This window comes from Rhineura floridana, chromosome 17 (assembly GCF_030035675.1).
Source record: "Rhineura floridana isolate rRhiFlo1 chromosome 17, rRhiFlo1.hap2, whole genome shotgun sequence".
Classification (NCBI taxonomy): Eukaryota; Metazoa; Chordata; class Lepidosauria; order Squamata; family Rhineuridae; genus Rhineura; species Rhineura floridana.
In genome coordinates this window covers 437,018-454,329 of record NC_084496.1, presented here as the reverse complement: position 1 = coordinate 454,329, position 17,312 = coordinate 437,018, and the positions used below count along the sequence as shown (strand labels likewise).

The 17,312-nt window shown below is 49.3% G+C and overlaps 1 protein-coding gene across 1 annotated transcript in view; it reads left to right on the top strand.

Annotated features, from left to right (window-relative positions):
* Nucleotides 1-13,246, top strand: part of LOC133372059 (heparan sulfate glucosamine 3-O-sulfotransferase 4-like) — a 77,839-nt gene extending 64,593 nt beyond the window's left edge. The window contains exons 3-4 of the mRNA XM_061600290.1: nucleotides 9,459-10,137; nucleotides 12,106-13,246. Coding sequence (XP_061456274.1) covers nucleotides 9,459-10,095 — 637 coding nt within the window. The 3' untranslated portion in view covers nucleotides 10,096-10,137; nucleotides 12,106-13,246. The remainder of the gene's footprint in view (nucleotides 1-9,458; nucleotides 10,138-12,105) is intronic.
* Nucleotides 13,247-17,312: the final 4,066 nt, after the last annotated feature.

Here is a 17,312-nt window from a genome sequence, read left to right as displayed (position 1 = left end):
AGAGAAGAACAGGAACCTCTCTATCTAGCTCAATATTGTCTGCACTGGCTGGCAGCAGCTATCCAAAGTTTCAAGCATGGATCTTTCCCAACCCAACCTAAAAAGGCTGAGCACTGAAGCTCGGACCTTCAGCATACAAAGATGGTGTCAGCCCTGCTCCATGGTCGGCAGAGTTATGCCCTACACACAAGTAATGTGTGAATGGGGCCCAAGTCACATACCAATCATATTTGACTTTGAAACCAGAATCAGGCTGATGCTTCCTCCTGTCTTTCAATAAGAGATAATTTTCTTTTTAAAAATCCCTCTAAATGATTGCTGAAATAGGGAGACAATGCATTGTACAGGAGGTGGAACACACACACCCCCTTTGTTTTTTCATAGCTGCCACTCTTAGCCCTTAAGAGTTGCAATCTTCGTAGCTGCTGCTCTGGCTGTACATGCTGGGTTAGGAGAACATCCACATGGACAGCTCGGTGCTGGCATTTGTTTACCTTTTCCCTCCTAAAAGCTTTTCAGGCTGATCCAGCTCAGGGGGGTGGGGTGGCTTTATTTAGAGGGCCTTATTTCTCCCGTACTCTTTTGGGCAGGACTAAATTCCCCTCAAGATGAAACCAAACTCTTCACCACAGAGATCTATGGTATTACATTTGAAACATTCCATTTTGACAACCTTCCCCTCTCCTCGGAAATACCAAGTGCTCTGGGGGGGGGGGGCAGACTGGCCCAAGTTGCACAATTTAGTCAAATCTTTGTTTCTTGTGGTTTGGTTGAAGCCTTCCCTGTTTCCCTTTGCTGGATCACTTTGCACATTCAAACTGTCTTCCCCAGCAATTGAAGCCTATAATATTAATGTTGGGTATTAGCAACACCCCCCTTTGTGCTCCTGCCTTTCTCTGGAAATCCTGCAGCGGTCCTGGAGTTTGCATTCTCTGCATTCGTTGCCCAGGAAGAAAGGGATTCAATTTTTGTGCCAGCCTCTGGCTTGCTTTTCCCTCCAACCACCAAGGCCCTGAAATCCCAGTGCCCATTCCTGCCCCCCTCGTCCTCTCCTTTTGCCTAAATCTTCAGCTTAGCTCCAAAGAGATCTTCTTCTCCCCCAAGCTCAAATCCAGACCTTCTGTGCCGCTGAGAGGCAACCAGAGTGAGAAGCTGTGAAATGGCACCGGGAGGCATCATGGTAGATCAGGCATGCTCAGAGAGGCACTTTAGCACTGGAATTAAAAGGCAGAGAGTGCCCAGTAAAGCCCCCGGGCTGCTCACCCGCCCCCCCACATGCGCCAATAGCCAATGTGGACAAATGACAGCAGGAAGACTTTGCAAAGCTCCTTAGAGATTTAACAAAAGAAGAGAACTGGCTTTTAAAACTCTTAGCTCTGAATCCCTGAATTCCACACACTCCCTTGGTCACAAAGCAGGGTGATCCGCACAGCTTATTTGGGGTCAGACATGCCTTCCTCCAGCTCTGGCTATACACCGGAGGGGGTGCATGCCGCTGCCCTCATTCCTTCTGAGGGGAGAGTAACGTGTGGGGGGGGCATGGCACACAGGTGGTATCATTTTCACCAGCTGCAATGCCTGCAGATTCCCAAACCACCTGAGCTCCATTGCTTCCCCCCTCCCCACAGAAGGGGGGGCTCTTTTTCATTCCCAAAAGCCTTTTGGCACCTGCAGGGGCCTCCTTCCAGAGGCTCTCTTGGTTTGCTCACAGGGGTTGACCTGCCCAGCTCACAAGGCTGAGGGGAGGGGGGCAGCTTCTTTGTTGCTCAAATGTTACCTGGAGGGGCGAGAGAAAGGGAAGGAGCTGTTTCCATTCTGGCTGGCGCTTGTCACTTGCAGTGCTGTTTCCCTTCCACTGCAATTTGGCTTCCTACAAAAAGTACATTGTTTGTCTCGCTGTCCACTGTGGCAGAATTTGACATGAGTTCTTACATAATTCCACACTGTTCAGTGCAAAGGAAATGCAATGCAATAGAGGGGCGGTGGGGGAAACATCATCATTTACAGAACATTTTCAGACTGAAAACAACAACAGGCACCAACCATTTTTTGTGTGTGTTGTGCTTTCAAGTCGATTATGACTTATGGTGACCTTATGAATCAGCAACCTCCAATCATTTTAGCTGGATTGATTTCTGTTGGGGACAAATAATTGAACTCTGGCAATTTCTGCTCCTGTTTCCATTTCAGTCAGAATTCGCCAACATCTCTAGCCAGGAGAAGCTCTGTTCTTGCCACCTGGGTGTGGCTCTCCCCCCTCATTTCCCCAGCCCCCCCCCCGAGCCTTCCTAAGGGAGCTGCTGCAAGAGGAAATGGGAGGGGATTTTCCGGCCTTTAGCGGGTGCATCAGGGGCCATTTTTGCCAGCCATGAGATGGTTGTGGGGCCCCTTCAGGCCTTCTCAGGGAAAGGCTTTTCCTCTCTTGCCTCCCCTGGCATTCTGCTCCCAGAGGCAGCTGAGAGGGACCTTGCCATGCTATGGCGTGCTCCTCCCTGGTGCTGGGCATGGCACCCTGGAAGGCCTCCTTCTGTTGCAGGAGAGCAAGCTGTCAGAAGTGCCTGGGGCTTCCTGCCTTTCCTTGTCAAGCCAGAGCTGGGGTGCCAGTGGGGGGGGCTCCCAGTGGGGCTCCCAGTTGACCTCTTCACTGTGTTTGTGTATAATATCACAGTTTTTGCCAGCCTGGTGCCCTCCAAATGCTTTGGACCGCAACACCCACCAGTGATGGCCATGCTGGCTGGGCTGATGGGGTTGCAGTCTAGAACTTCTGGAGAGCGCCAGGTTGGGGGAGGTTGGCTGGAGGTGGCTGCAAAGGGCAGTTCAATGGTGCTGACTTCCTCTTCTTCTCTCTTGCTGAGAGCTGGATGTGGGTGAGTTATCTTATTGTTAAATGAATTGCTCATTGTGGGTATAATGTTGATATTATTGGTGTTGGATATTGCTTCATGCTTATTTAAACTGTTGTTATGTTTTCAATGAATTGTAATTGCTGAAATGTCAATGATACATGGTGCTATATTATTTTTAGCTGTTGTAGCTATTGGACTTAAATTGTCTTCCATGAACTGCTTTCAGCATAATATTTTTGTATTTTATTTACTTTATATTTCATTGTTTATAGTGTCCCTTCTCAGATGGAATACAACATATTCAAACACAAAACATTAAGGCCATAAAATCGTACATTCAAAATATAAAACAAAGGATGTATAAAAAAATAGCAGTAGCAACAGCAGCAGCAGCAAAAAAAAGAAACAAAATCTTTCCAAAAGCTGACCGGAATAGAGTCTTCAGGGTTCTCCTTCAAACCAGCAGAATGGAGGCCAAAGGGAACTCCCAGAGAAGAAAATTGCAAAGTGACGGGGCCACTGTAGAAAATGCCCTGCCCAGATACTCACCTGCCTAGCAGCTCTTGCCTCAGAGGCTGCCTGCAAGGCTTGGGCACGTTGATATGAGTGCAGGTGGCCCCTCAGAACATAAGAGCTCAGCTGGATCAGGCTACCAGCCCATCTGGTCCAACATCTTGTTCTCAGAATGGCCGACTAGATGCCCCAGTGGGAAGTCTGCAAGCAGGATTTTAACACAACAGCAACTTTCCCCACTTGTAATTCCCAGCAACTGATATTCATCTGCAGTTTCTTCACTTTTATTGCTGGTCTTACTGCTGTTTTGGTGTTTTTTGCAATTTTTAAAATATTTTATTGCTTAAATGTTCAATAGTGGGTTTTTTTAAGAAAAGAAAAGAAAATGTGTTAACTTCCTTGGAAGCATCTGCTGAAAAGCAGGAGAGATGCCCTTCCAACAGATGAATGCTTCTTCCCCCAGTGCAAAAGACCACTGGAGTGGCAAGAATGTCCCCTGGTCTCTTGCAGGGGGTGGCAGCTCAGTTGCAAAGGCCTCTCTCTGTGGTGGGCTAACCCTTGCTCTGTCCTGCAACAGGAATAGTGGCAGAGCACCTGCTTTGTATGCAGAAGGTCCCGGGGTCAATCCCCGATGGCATCTCCAGGAACAGCTGGGAGAGACTCCTGTCTGAAAGCCTGGGGAGCTGTTGTTGCCAGTCAGTGAAGGACAGCTAGACGGACCCCAATGGTCTGACTTGATGCCAGGCCGCCTTCTGTGTTCCTGTGTCTTCAGTGTGGAGGGTAGCTCCACACAGCCACGGCCACAGGTGGCAGTTCCTTGATGGTCAGGCTGTGCCCCTCGTTCTTGCCAGTAAGTCACACCACAAGCCCCCCCCTCGCTGCCCTCAAATGCCTTCAGCCATGTGGAAGATGGTTTCTATTTTTCTCTGATGTGGGCCAGTCCCTCTCCAAGGGAAGCAATATGAGCAACTTTGTAAAGCTCTTTATGAGCCGTGTTTAAGGTTTGTTAAAAACCCCAGGGAATTAGAGCAATATGCACCCATGATGGAGTGGCAGCTGCAGAGTTCGCGTTGCTTATTCAACGGGATTGGAGGGGGCACTTTGGTGGTGGGGCTTTGGAGAGATTAAAATTATTTTCAGCATTAAGCACAACATTTCAGAGTAAATGCTTTTGGTCTTGAATATGGATTCAGAGACCAGAAAGAGATTTGCAAGACATTACATCTATGCAAATTTTGGCAGAAACCAAGATTTTCCTGTCTTTCCCCCCCTTTCTTCATTTTTTTGTTGTTGAGCAAATTCAACAGAGATTTGACTCGGGGGCTTACAGCAAATAGACTTTGGTTTTCATGCAGATTGCTGCCTTTAATGGCAGGCAGGCAGGCACAATCCCCTTGAAAATTCCTCGCCTGTCTGACTGGGATACTAACAGGGTGCAGCTGAGAGCCCAAGCGATTATAGCTGAATGTGTTCATGTGCAAGGAGGAAGGGTGCGTCCTCCTTGTTTAAAGATGAAGACAGATGTTTGTCCTGGGTTGGTGAGCAGCTGCTCCGTGCAGCTCCGAGGAGACAAGCTAGGAGCGTTGCAGCTGAGAGGCCATCTCTGGAGGGTGCCCATCTGACACCTCCCCTTCTGCGACTTTGATCTGTGGGAGTTGCTGTGAAACTTTCCACTTCTGTGGTGAAAGTGTAAAAGTACAGTTAACAAAGGTACCTTCTGAGCAGGATTGCAGGAAGCCTCCGCTGTATAATGAACAAGCTGCCTACGCAGAGATAAATGACAGCTGTGACTGAAGGAATAAACAGGATAATCTGGATTTAAAAAGCCACAAAGGGTTGGGGGGGTTGGCAGCATGCAAATTCACAAATTTATAAAATGTATCCTTTCAAAATTAAGAGCTTGTTTGAAGCTAGCAGTTAAGAGCCATTATTCAAACACCTCTCTCCCCACCCCCCTTCAATGGTATTTCAGAGACAGCATTTGCTGCAGCAACTGGTGATGGGAGACAAATTTCCTCCTGCTTGCAGATAAATAATATGTGTCTAACTGGAACAGAGAGGTTGAATGTTCCAACAGGAGAGGCGTTATTTCATCAAGTTTTTCCTGGCTGTGGGAGAGGCTCTTTGGGCTTCACATGGGGGAGGGGGGGCACTTTCAACCCATTGAGCACCCCAAAATACTGGTAACATGCCAAGAATATGCGCAGAGACTCCTGGCTCCGAGCCCTGATCCCATTTGGAACCTGAGCAGGATCCCAGGGAGAGTCAGAGTCAGGCTTCCCGTAAGCCAGAGCAATGGGTGAGACTGACCCAGAGGGCGGTGGGGAGAAAAACTGCCAAGGGAGGGGCCATGGCTAAGGGGCAGGGCCCCTGCCTTGCATGCAGAAGGCCCGGGTTCAATCCCCTGCATCGCTAGGTAGTGCTGGCAGAGCCCCTGCCTGAAACCCTGCAGAGGCGCTGCCGTCAGTGAGCTGCTACTGAGCAACGTGGACCAATGGTCAGACTCCGTATGAGTTAGCTGCCTATATTTCCTGGAAGGTGAAGCCCACTTTGATCCCCAGCAGAGCCTACATTTAGTTGTGGCACTAACTCATCAAGCATTTGGCTGGCCAGAGCAGCCAATGACCTTCTCCAGTCACTCATGTAAATTACAAGGAGGGAAGCCCTTCAAGCTGATTCTGCTCAACTGGCATCTCCCCTTTGTTCATGAGCACTGTCTCTCTTGTTCCAGAAGCGAGTGGGAGCCAGGCCTGGTGGGGGACAACACTGCAGCACTGAAAGCAGCCCCCCCGTGCCTTGCAGCAGCCCTCTTACGAGGCACAGCAGTCGACCTACCTGAGCTCAGTTACCCCCTTTCCTTCTCCCCATTGAGGCACGGAAGGCCACAGCCCCTGATCTTTGGCTGAAATCCTTGCCCCAAAGGGCTGGCTTTATCTAGGGGAGGGGACCAGCTGGAGCTCGCTTGGATTGCTTTGCTGTTTGCAAAAGGGTGTGGCATTCATTCAATGGTACCACAGCTCCCCAAGATCCAAAGGGAATTGTGACAGAAAGCAACGGAGTCCCTCTGGCCAAGGTCCCTGGAAAGTGGCTGCTGACTGGAGGAAGGTTTGGCAATGCCAGAGCAGCGTGGGGGCACTCAGAACTCCTGCCTCCGCCTGTCCTCCTGTGATGCTGCTTAACAGCTGCCCTCGGTGCCTTGGTCTGGGGTATCAGCTTCTTGCCAGGAGGGCAACGGTCCCCCCCCCATTCTGTTCTGGAACTCTTCTGCCCTTGCTAGTGACCGTCCTCTGCTCCCTCTCACTCCTCTTGGTTGCCCACAGCTCACGGCACTCCTGCAGGGCTGGCCCATCTATCGCTCTCCCTCTGGCCTAGACCCTCACCTGCCTGCAACACTGCCTGCCGCTATTTTGCTAAATGCCTGGTTGGCCTGCCAGGTAGCTAACTGGTGGCTCCTGCGGCTGGAACGGCCGGCCAGCCAGTGACAGCCCCTTCTGCCTAGGACTCCAGGAGCACCACTGCCACTTTGACTGTCAATTGCTAGTGGCCCTCCTAATGGGCTGTCCTTGACTCTGAGGCTCCTTCCTCAGAAAGAGGCATTGTGGGTGAGTGGCCATGGAGGGCACCTGTTGAAAGTTTCACAGCTTCTTAGCCTGTTCTCTTTTGTTGTTGTTGTTCTCTGCCTTCAAGTCGATTTCGACTTCTGGCCACCCTATGAATCAGCAACCTCCAAGAGCATCTGTCATGGACCGCCCTGTTCAGATCTTGTAAGTTCAGGTCTGTGGCTTCCCTTATGGAATCAATCCATCTCTTGTTTGGCCTTCCTCTTTTTCTACTCCCTCCTGTTTTCCCCAGCATGATTGTCTTTTCTAGTGAATCATGTGAATGATTCTAGTGAATCATTATGTGTCCAAAGTAAGATAACCTCCGTTTCATCATTTTAGCTTCTAATGATAGTTCTGGTTTAATTTGTTCTAATACCCAACTATTTGTCTTTTTCACAGTCCATGGTATGCGCAAAGCACACCACATTTCAAATGAGTTGTTTTTTCTCTTATCTGCTTTTTTCACTGTCCAACTTTCACATCCATACATAGAGATCGGAAATACCATGGTCTGAATGATTCTGACTTTAGTGTTCAGTGATACATCTTTGCATTTGAGGACCTTTTCTAGTTCTCTCATAGCTGCCCTCCCCAGTCCTAGCCTTCTTCTGATTATTGACTATTGTCTCCCTTTTGGTTAATGACTGTGCCAACGTATTGATAATCCTTGACAAGTTCAGTGTATTTAAATGATAGGATTTCTGTAATTCATTTACTATTATTGATTTTTACCTGGAATATTTTGTCATATTTTATTTATGATGTTTTGCTCTCTGATTGCTATATTTGTGAACAGCTTAGAGATTTCTTTTCTTTTGAAAATGTGATGCAGTATATACACTATTGTAAATCAATCAGTTAATTCACAGTGTTTGCCACTGCAAAAGTGGCCCTGGCCTTGGCCGCCTAGTCCACAGTGCCTCTCTCTGGGGAAGGACCCGAGTTCCTCGGAGTGAGATGGCCCAAAAGGCGGTGGAGGCAGCAGCAACAGGAAAGGGAGTCGAGGAGGTGGGAGGAGGAGGAGGCAGCAGCAGCAGCAGCAGAGCCAGTGCCTGGTGGGTGGCACCAGCAGCCACTGTGCCTCGCCTCTGCTGGCCAGATGCCTGGCACCTGCCTGGACCCCTCCTAGGCATCTTCTATTTTGGAGCCGGGTCGCTCCCCACTTTTCCAGAGGGTCCTCCTGAGGCTGCTCAGCATGGGTGGCATCGTAGCAGTGGAGCTGGGGTCCCCACACCAGCAGAAAGGAAGCTACCAGAGTGCAGCTGGATCTGGGAAGGCAGTGCCATAAAAGCAGCTGTTTTTTAGCAGGCCACCTTCCAAGCTGCCACCAAGAGAATGACGTTTCCTTGGAAAGCTCCTCCCAGGTGGACTTCCCCACAGAGGACCCCCGATGTGACTGCAAGGAGTTGGTTCCCTGGGCTGAGGGCCCTGGGGAGCAGCCGTTTCCAAGGGCAGAGGAAGCTGCCATACTGAGTCAGACCATTGGTCCAGCTGGCTCCCTGACTGGCAGTGGCTCAGGGAGGTTTCAGGCCAGCAGAGGCCACTCCCAGCCCCTCCTGGAGATGCTGCCATTGGGGTTGAAACAGGGACCTTCTGCACACCAGGCAGATGCTCTGCCATTGAACTACAGCCCTCTCCATGTCCTGGTTGCTGCTCGGCGCCTTCTGAACACTGGGTGAGGATGGGGGGCACATGAATCTGGGCCCAAATGCGGGTCTGCAGTCTGGCCCTGACTCTGCCAGGTGCCCCTTCTGCTTTGTCCTTCTCCAAAGGTGGTTTGGGGTGGCATTTGCTTTGCAGTCGCCTTGGTGTCTACAGATGCCGCCTCCTCACGCACCCTTTCATGTCAAGGCGTAGGAGAATGCCCTACCAAAGACTCCTCCGTGCAGCTCTGTGTTAAGGGACATGGCAGGCAAGTTCCTCATGCCTAATAAAAAGCACTTGCAGAGGAACCTCAAAACCCAGCAGCAGTTAATTATTGACGGAGCATGTGAATTAGAGATAAAAGAAAAGTCATTCCTCCTTGCTCGCAAGATAGTAAATAAATTTAATTATGGGACAAGAGGCAGGGGATCTTCGACTGTATTAAGTTTTATTAGCAGAGACATTTAAAAGCATGTCATCACAACAAAAAGGTCTTGTGTAATCCTAAATGTACCACTTTGGTACAAAGCTCTGAAGTGAATAGGCTTAATTGAGCAGATGGCTTGCTGCTCAGGCAGGTATGGGACAGGTTTATTGTCAATTAACTTTTGTCTACATATGCCGATGGCAAATTGACTGTATCATGGCTTCCCGAGGCGTTTTTAACACTTGCTGTGCCCTGGATCTAAAAGGCAAGTGGTGCCCAGGCTGCTGCTCCACTGGGAGGGCGGGCCAAGAGGTGTCGATGTGGTTCTCAGCCTGATCCCTGGGCCGGATGGCGGAAGGTGGGCGGGAGGACCAGATGTCTTCATCTGTAGCCAGCCTAACTCCCTCCTGTCTCTTTGCCCTTTAGGGATGTGATGCCCAAGACCCTGGGAGGACAGCTCACCATGGAGAAGACACCCAGCTACTTTGTCACCAACGAGGCCCCCCAGCGCATCCACTCCATGGCCAAGGACACCAAGCTGATTGTGGTGGTGAGGAACCCCGTCACCAGGGCCATCTCGGACTACACCCAGACACTGTCCAAGAAGCCAGAGATCCCCACCTTTGAGGTGCTGGCCTTCAAGAACCGGAGTCTTGGGCTGATCGATGCCTCCTGGAGCGCCATCCGCATCGGGATCTACGCGCTGCACCTGGAGAGTTGGCTCCAGTACTTCCCGCTGTCCCAGATCCACTTTGTCAGTGGGGAGCGGCTCATCACGGACCCTGCGGGGGAGTTGGCCAAAGTGCAGGACTTCCTGGGCCTCAAGAGGGTTGTGTCGGAGAAGTATTTCTACTTCAACAAGACCAAGGGCTTCCCTTGCCTGAAGAAGCCGGAGGACAGAAGTGCTCCCCGGTGCCTTGGCAAGTCTAAGGGCCGAACTCACCCCCAAATCGACCAGGATGTAATCCAGAGGCTGCGGAAATTTTACAAGCCCTTCAATGTCATGTTTTACCAAATGACAGGCCAGGATTTCCAGTGGGAGGAGGAAGAGGGCGAGAAGTGATGATGACGAGGCAGGCAGGAAGAAGCTGCCTCCTATCCAGAGGTAAATGAGCTATCATCAGGGTGGGGGGTGGGGGGCCGCTGGGGGAGGGGGAGAGCCACTTGCAAAGCTGGACTTCCATCTTCCTGTGGCGTTCCAGGGGTTTCAGGCAGGAATCCTTTTCCAGCCCCACCTGGGACCTTCTGCGTGCAAAGCTGAAGCTCTGCCACTGTGCTTGGCCCTTCCCCAAATTCTGAGAGACCATTTGCACAGTGGAATCGCTCTGTGTTCCCAAAACCATCCAGCCTGATTGCCAGCCTGTCATGACTACCTCCCTGCTCCCTCTTTGTTGGTGGGCATCAAAGCACAGCTTTATGAAAACAAAGCCTGTCCCCTGGGCTGGGGTCCTCCCCATGCTGCTCCCAAACTGGGGGAGGATTTGGGGGGAGCGGAATTCCATTTCTACATTGATCCATTTTCGGTCACCATCTTAGTTTTGCACCAGAAAAAAAATGTTTAGTTTCCCCTCATCTGTCCGCCTGGCCTCTTTGCCACAGCACTGATTATGGTGAGGCAAATGCGCAGGGCATGGCGCCCGTTGCCAGCCTGCTTCCAGGCTCAGCGTTGACTCTGGTAACGAGATGCCTTCTGGATTCGGTGAAATGCCAGAAATGCCACTGCAACTTGCTCCAGCTCAGTAACAAGGCAAAGCCACCTCAGGGCTTGGAGCACATCATGCGCTTCATTACCCAATCAAGTGGCACCAGAGCCTGGGATCAGGAAAAAGGTGCTAAATTCATTTGTCAAATTTTGGCAGAAGGGTGGGCTTCGGGATGGGAGAATTTGTTTCCACACTAGCAAATGCCAGTTCGTATTAACCTGATTAGGTGTAAAAACAGCATCTGACATAAAATACTCTCTCTCCCTCCCCCAATTATTATTACTTACATGAAAATTGGAAATATGCACTGGGGCTGACTTTAAATTGTTTCACATGTTATTAAACTGTCATTTCTTCTGCTAAATGAGAGCCGTGTTGTTATGCAATTTAATTCACAATGATAAATGGATTCAGGTAGAGAAGACCTGTTTTTAAATCTTTCCAGTGCCGAGCTCCTCACTGAGTGACGGGCTGGGAGGCACCCATTTCCCCACCCCCCCAAGCAGTTTTTGGCAGAGAGTGTTCGATGGGAACAACATCAGGTAGCTCAGCATGATTTCACCACCACCAGTACGCTGACCCTATGGCAAAAATCACACATTCTGGGCAAATATTACAGAAACAATGTCATAACCCCTCTGCTCACAGCCAAACAAGTTTACTGGTCAAACAGCAAGCGGGACTTTGCTTTTTGGACAAGGTACATTGGGAGCTGCTTCATGCCAAGTCAGGTCACTGGGGTCCATCTAGCTCAGTACTGTATACATTGACTGGCAGTAGTGGCTCTCCAGGATTTCTCAGATGGGTTTCTCTCCAGCCCTCCCTGGAGATGCCATTGGGGATTGAACGTGGGACCTTCTGCAGGCAAGGCAGCTGCTCTGCCACTGAGCTACAGGTCTCTGGTCCTCCCTGCCCACAGGCTCCTCCTGGTCCCAGAAGAGGACTGGGAAGACTTGAGCAATGCATCTCACCTGACCTTCTTTCATCAAGCTACACCAGCCAGACCAAAAAGGTGGCAATGTTTCTTTGGGTGTTTCTGTAAGAAAATAGAGTCAATGGCCAAGTTTTCAACAGCAGTTGGGAAATAGTTGACAGGACCAGCATGCAGATCATATTTGGCCAAGTTCAGGGGAAATAATTCTTTTAACAACAACAACAATAATGAAGTTAGAAGAAAGAATAAAAAAGTTGAGGGATCTAGCCAACCACAGCTATTCAAGGCAAGCACATAGCCCAGCAAGAGGTCGAGTTGCAGAGACAAAGGCATCCTGATGTTTGTGGCTTTGGGCAAATGTTGGCCAGAATTGGGGGGTGGGGTGGAAGCCTTGGCTGTCTCTAACTGCTGTTTTCCCCTTTCTTGCTTCATACAGAATCTGCCTGAAGCGGGGAAAGGGCCTGGCTTGCCTGGCCTGAAATCCAGGACCGGATTCTGCCATCACAATTGGGGGGAGGGATTTGCTCAATGGACAAAGATGGGAGCCAATACTTGGTTTTTGTACCTGGATGAAGGACAGTCGCCTCTTTGTTCCTCCCACTTTCTAGACCATCAGGATCCTGAGCGCAGAGGATGTACCGAGAGGGAAGCCTCTTTGGCCAGCCTCCTCCTCTTGGTGAGATCAAGCCTGTGTCTTTGGGCATCCAGAGAGAAGGGAAAGGGGGCTGAGATGATCTTGTCAAGAGATGCTGGAAGCTCCTCCCCTCAGGTGCCCTTTGTAGCAAGAGGCAGCCGCCAAGCTGGGAAATGGCTGGTCGACAGGGATGGGGGAAGAAGAGGCATTTCATGCACATCCTGCATCATCTGTCCAGATGTTTATTTTTGATATGGGTTGAATGCCTGAGACTGATGGGAGAGGCTCCACAGGGCCAGAGGGAAGGGAAGGGCCTCTCTAGGGTGGGAAGGAAGGAACCCACCAGAGAGCCCGGACTAGCATCCCAGTGTTCTTCCCAAGTACAAAATGTGGGGCTATTTTGATTTTATTCCATTTTTACTGTGAGCCATTCTCCACTTCAGTGCAGAGGAGGTGAAGAGGCTGATGGCCTGGAGTCTGGGCAGACTGGTGAGCTCTTAGCTCAAACAGCGGATGCCTACAGGATTCGACATGTGCCAACCTGGCTGGCCCAGAAGACCACATCATCTTCTGAGGGAGCCACCAGCCCAGAAAGCGTCCCACTGAATTTCAATTTTGTGTCCCCTGTTTAAATGTCAGCATTCCCTGCACATGGGAGATTGAATTCTGTATTTGATTTCAATTAGCAAAGCATAAATTATATTTAATTTTCTACTCACAGAAACTGGATGAGTCATTGTCCTGGAAAGCTGAGGAGATTATAGTTCAGAGACTGACAATGGGCGCGTTCATCCCCTCGGAGCTAAATTGCTTAAGCTGCCTCCCCCTTTCATCTGTCGTCTTCTCACAAACACACACGCACACCAGTCTGTGTCATCACCCTCTACCTGAGAGATATGGAAACAGGAGGCGTGAATATGGAGCCAAACCTCACAAAACAATAAAAACCTTGTAATGACAGCTGCCTCCCTCTGCTCCATTTATAACGTGGGGGTCAGCGGGGGGGGGGGCTTGCTCCATTCTGCACACTTATTTACAGGTAGGGGAGTGGGTAGGATTTGATCAGCCAGCATAAAAGCTGACTAAAAGCTCTCTCTTTTGCCTAGAGAAGTGTGAATTAAATATAGGGAAAGAGTACAAAACACACATGCGCGCGCGCGCACACACACACCCTATTTTAATTTTAGCTGGAGATATTTCTATCGACAAAAGGAAGCCTTGACTGTTCATTCTGTTGCCTCTCAGCTAGAGGTGGTTGCTTCTTGGTTTCAGAACGGGGTGGGGGGATGAAGAGAAAGAAGGACATGTGCCATGGATGGCACTTATTTCCCACATCCCCTCCCTCTGTTCCTTCCCGAATGCTCTGGGCAGCCTTTCCCATGATGTCCTTGCCACAGCCCTGTCAGGATAAGAGACAGAGGCTCACTTGGAGGGGCCACACTCTTTGCAGAGCACAGATCTGAACCCAGGCCCTGGCAGTCCACGCCTAGCAAGTGCACTATCCTGCCTCTTCTCTTTCTGATGCAAGCGACGTGACTGCACAGCCTTGCGGAGCACAGGACAGGGAAGGGGCCCTCACTCATCTCAGCAAGATTCCACATTGGCATCATGCCAAGCTATGGTCTGTGCTAACCATAGTTAAGAGAGGTCCGAGCTTCCAAATGTGCAGTGGGGGAACTGTGGTAGCTGGCCTGCTTTAGCTCTCCACCTGTTCAGCTTCATGAATTTGTATGAGGAAGAGCTGTGGTCATAACGGTACGCTAGCTCCAAACTGTGGCTTGATAGACAAGTTTGGGAGTCCTTCACAAACTCTGCTCTTGCAAGCTGACGTAAGCTGAGGCATACAAGACTATCTCCAGCTGGGCTTTGCATGGCCTCTGAATGCAGCCGTGGTGTCTTCACCTTGCCTCTCTGGCCCCAAGGAAAGGACTCGGGTCCAGCCAGTCCTGTGGAGTCCCAACCTTCCTCCCCTTTTGCTGCATAATGGCAGCAAAGGGAATAGGTCAGGGGGCTTCCTGGCTGGTATCTGGCAAGTTGGGATTCACTATTCCACAACCTCATGCTATTGTGTCATCTGACAAAAAGCAAATGGATTTTTTTAATCAACAAAATGAAGAAGTAGGTGAACTATAAAATTGCTAATTATTTTCTAGTAAATTTACTTTTGAATAACTTGAAACACCAATTACAGGCACCATTAAGCACCATTAGCAGTGGGTGTTACCAAGGCAGGGTGGAATACTCATTAGGCAAATAAAAAAGATTTTGGTGCCAAGGCCCTCTGTGCTTCAAAGGCCCCTCGTGCCAGACCTCCCTCTCCCTGCAGTCCCCCCCCCCAGCACTCAGCCAGAAGTTTAAAAAGCCATCAAATGATCAATTAGATATCAAATTATAGTGGCTTCAAAAGAAGGAAAATGTGATGGGATTCTGCTCGTGAAACAGGCCCATCCCCTCAGAATAAGTATTTTGAGTAAGGTTTTAAGCTCCATCTGGATGGTTCATTGCATCAGTACAAAAAAATCACAGACTTAAGATGACCGAAAGAGAGACAACCCTCCTCTCCCTGGGCCCTTTCGAGAAGTGAGTGTTGTGCTTTCAGATAATCAGACGGAGGGCGGTGCCCACCCACAGCTATCCGGAAAGCTTTGCCACATTCCTTCACTGTGCCAGGCGTATGGCTGCTTTCCCTCACACACCCCAGGTCAGTGCCCTGCAGTGGGAGTTTTTGCCCAGAAGGAAGTGTGTGTGTTGCTCTTGAAGGCAACCACCCCCCAAAACCCCAATCCATGGCAAACAGCCAAAGCCTTTGGCAAGACCGTTACAGAGTTTTCAGGAGCGGTGAGTGGAAAAGGCCCACCTTTGGAAAGGAAAGACCAAGACAATATCAATCCATGTGTGCATTCAATTCTGATTTGTGCATTGCATGAACAACGCTTGTGAAAAGGCCCATAGAGGCTGACTCCATTGCTCAGCTTCTCAGCCAGGATTAGGATGGAGGGTTCCTCTGATAATTGCCCTATCTGGTGCAGACGCATCGCCACCTTCCCTTTGTCCTTTCCACCTTCGCATTGCTTGGTGTTTACAGTATAAGCCACCCCCCCCAGAGAACTTGGCTCACTGTAGATCGGGCATGGGGAACCTCAGACCTGGGAGCCATAGGCCGTTGGGAGTCTCTGGCCACTGGAACTTGCCTCAGGCCTCCCCCCTCCTTCCCACACTGGCCTTGGCCTGCACCTTCCTCAGGTGCTTTTGCCTGACTGGAACATGTTCTAGACCAGTGACAATGCTGCTTGCTGGCCTGGATGGAGAGGCACAGGTGCAGAAGAAACCTCTGGCTTTGGCATGGCTAGAATGTAGCCTCCTGTACAAAGGGACCCCATTTGTGCCCCCCACCCACTTTTGCACCACCCACCCCTGGAATGTGGAACAGCAACTAAGAGAGCAGCTCTAAAGGGTCCCAGTAATTGTCTTCATAAAAATGTAGGAAGGAAGTCAGACCGTAAATCACATGGTCTTCAATGTCTGTATACTAATGCCCAGAGTATGGGAAGCAACAGGACGAACTTGAACTTTTAAGGCAGAAGGCTAAATGCAACTTGATAAGCGTAACTGAAACTTGGTGGGATGACTCCCATGACTGGAATGCAACAATTGAAGGATATGATTTGTTCAAAAAGAACAGAAGGAATAGAAAGAGAGGCGGAGTCGCGCTATGTCTTAAAAAAATATATCCCTGCACAGAAATACAGAAGGATGAGCTTGGTAGCTCCACCGAGAGTATCTGGATTAAAATTAATGGAGCAAGGAATAAAAGGAACATGGTAATTGGAGTGTACTACCAACCACCCAATCAAGGAGAAGACAAGGATGAAACTTTTGAAAAGCAAATTGCCAGTGTTTCGAGGAACCATGATATGGTAGTAATGAGGGACTTCAATTACCCTAGTATCTTTTGGGAGACAAATTCTGTCAAACACGGCTCCTCCAAGAAATTCCTGATTTGGGTTGGAGATAACTTTCTTCTACAGAAATTGGAGGAAGCAACTAGAAGATCAGCTATCCTTGACTTGATTCTAACTAATGGAGATGACTTAGTGGATGAACTGCATCCTAGAGGATTGAAGGAACTGGCTGAATAACTCTTGGAACCACTATTATCTTTGTGAAATTGTGGAGGATGGAAGAAGTGCCAGATGACTGGAGGAGGGCTAATCTTGTCCCTATTTTCAAAAAGGAAAAAAGGAGGAACCTGGGAACTATAGACCAGTCAGCCTGACAGTAATCCCTGGGAAAATTCTGGAGCAGATTATAAAGCGGTCAGCCTGTAAACACCTTGAAAACTATGCAGTGATTACTAGAAGGAAACATGGATTTATCAAGAACAAATCCTGCCAGACTAATCTAATTTTTTGATCAGGTAACCACCCTGGTCGACTGTGGGAATGCTGTGGACATAATATATCTCGACTTCAGCAAAGCTTTTGATAAAGTGCTCCATGATATTCTGTTTAGCAAGCTATCTAAATGTGGGCTAGATGGAACAACTATCAGGTGGATCCATGGCTACAGAATCGTACTCAAAGAATGGTTAACTGGGGTTCCTTCTCAAACTGGGGAGAGATACGAGTGGGGTACCGCAGGGCTCAGTCCTGGGCTCAGTTCTCTTCAACATTTTTATTAATGATTTGGATGAGGAGGTACAGGGAATGCTTAGCAAATTTGCAGATGATACAGAATTGGGAGGGATAGCTAATACGTTGGAAGAGAGAAACAAAATTCAAAGGGATCTCAATAGGCTGGAGCATTTGGTTGAAAACAACAGAATGAAATTTAACAGGGATAAATGCAAAGTTCTACACCTAGGAAAAAGAAACCAAATGCACAGTTATAAGATGGGGGATACTTGGCTCAGCAATACTATATGTGAGACGATTCTTTGAATTGTTGTTGATCACAGGCTGAATATGAGCCAACAGTGTGATGTGGCTGTAAAAAGAGGCAAATGCTAT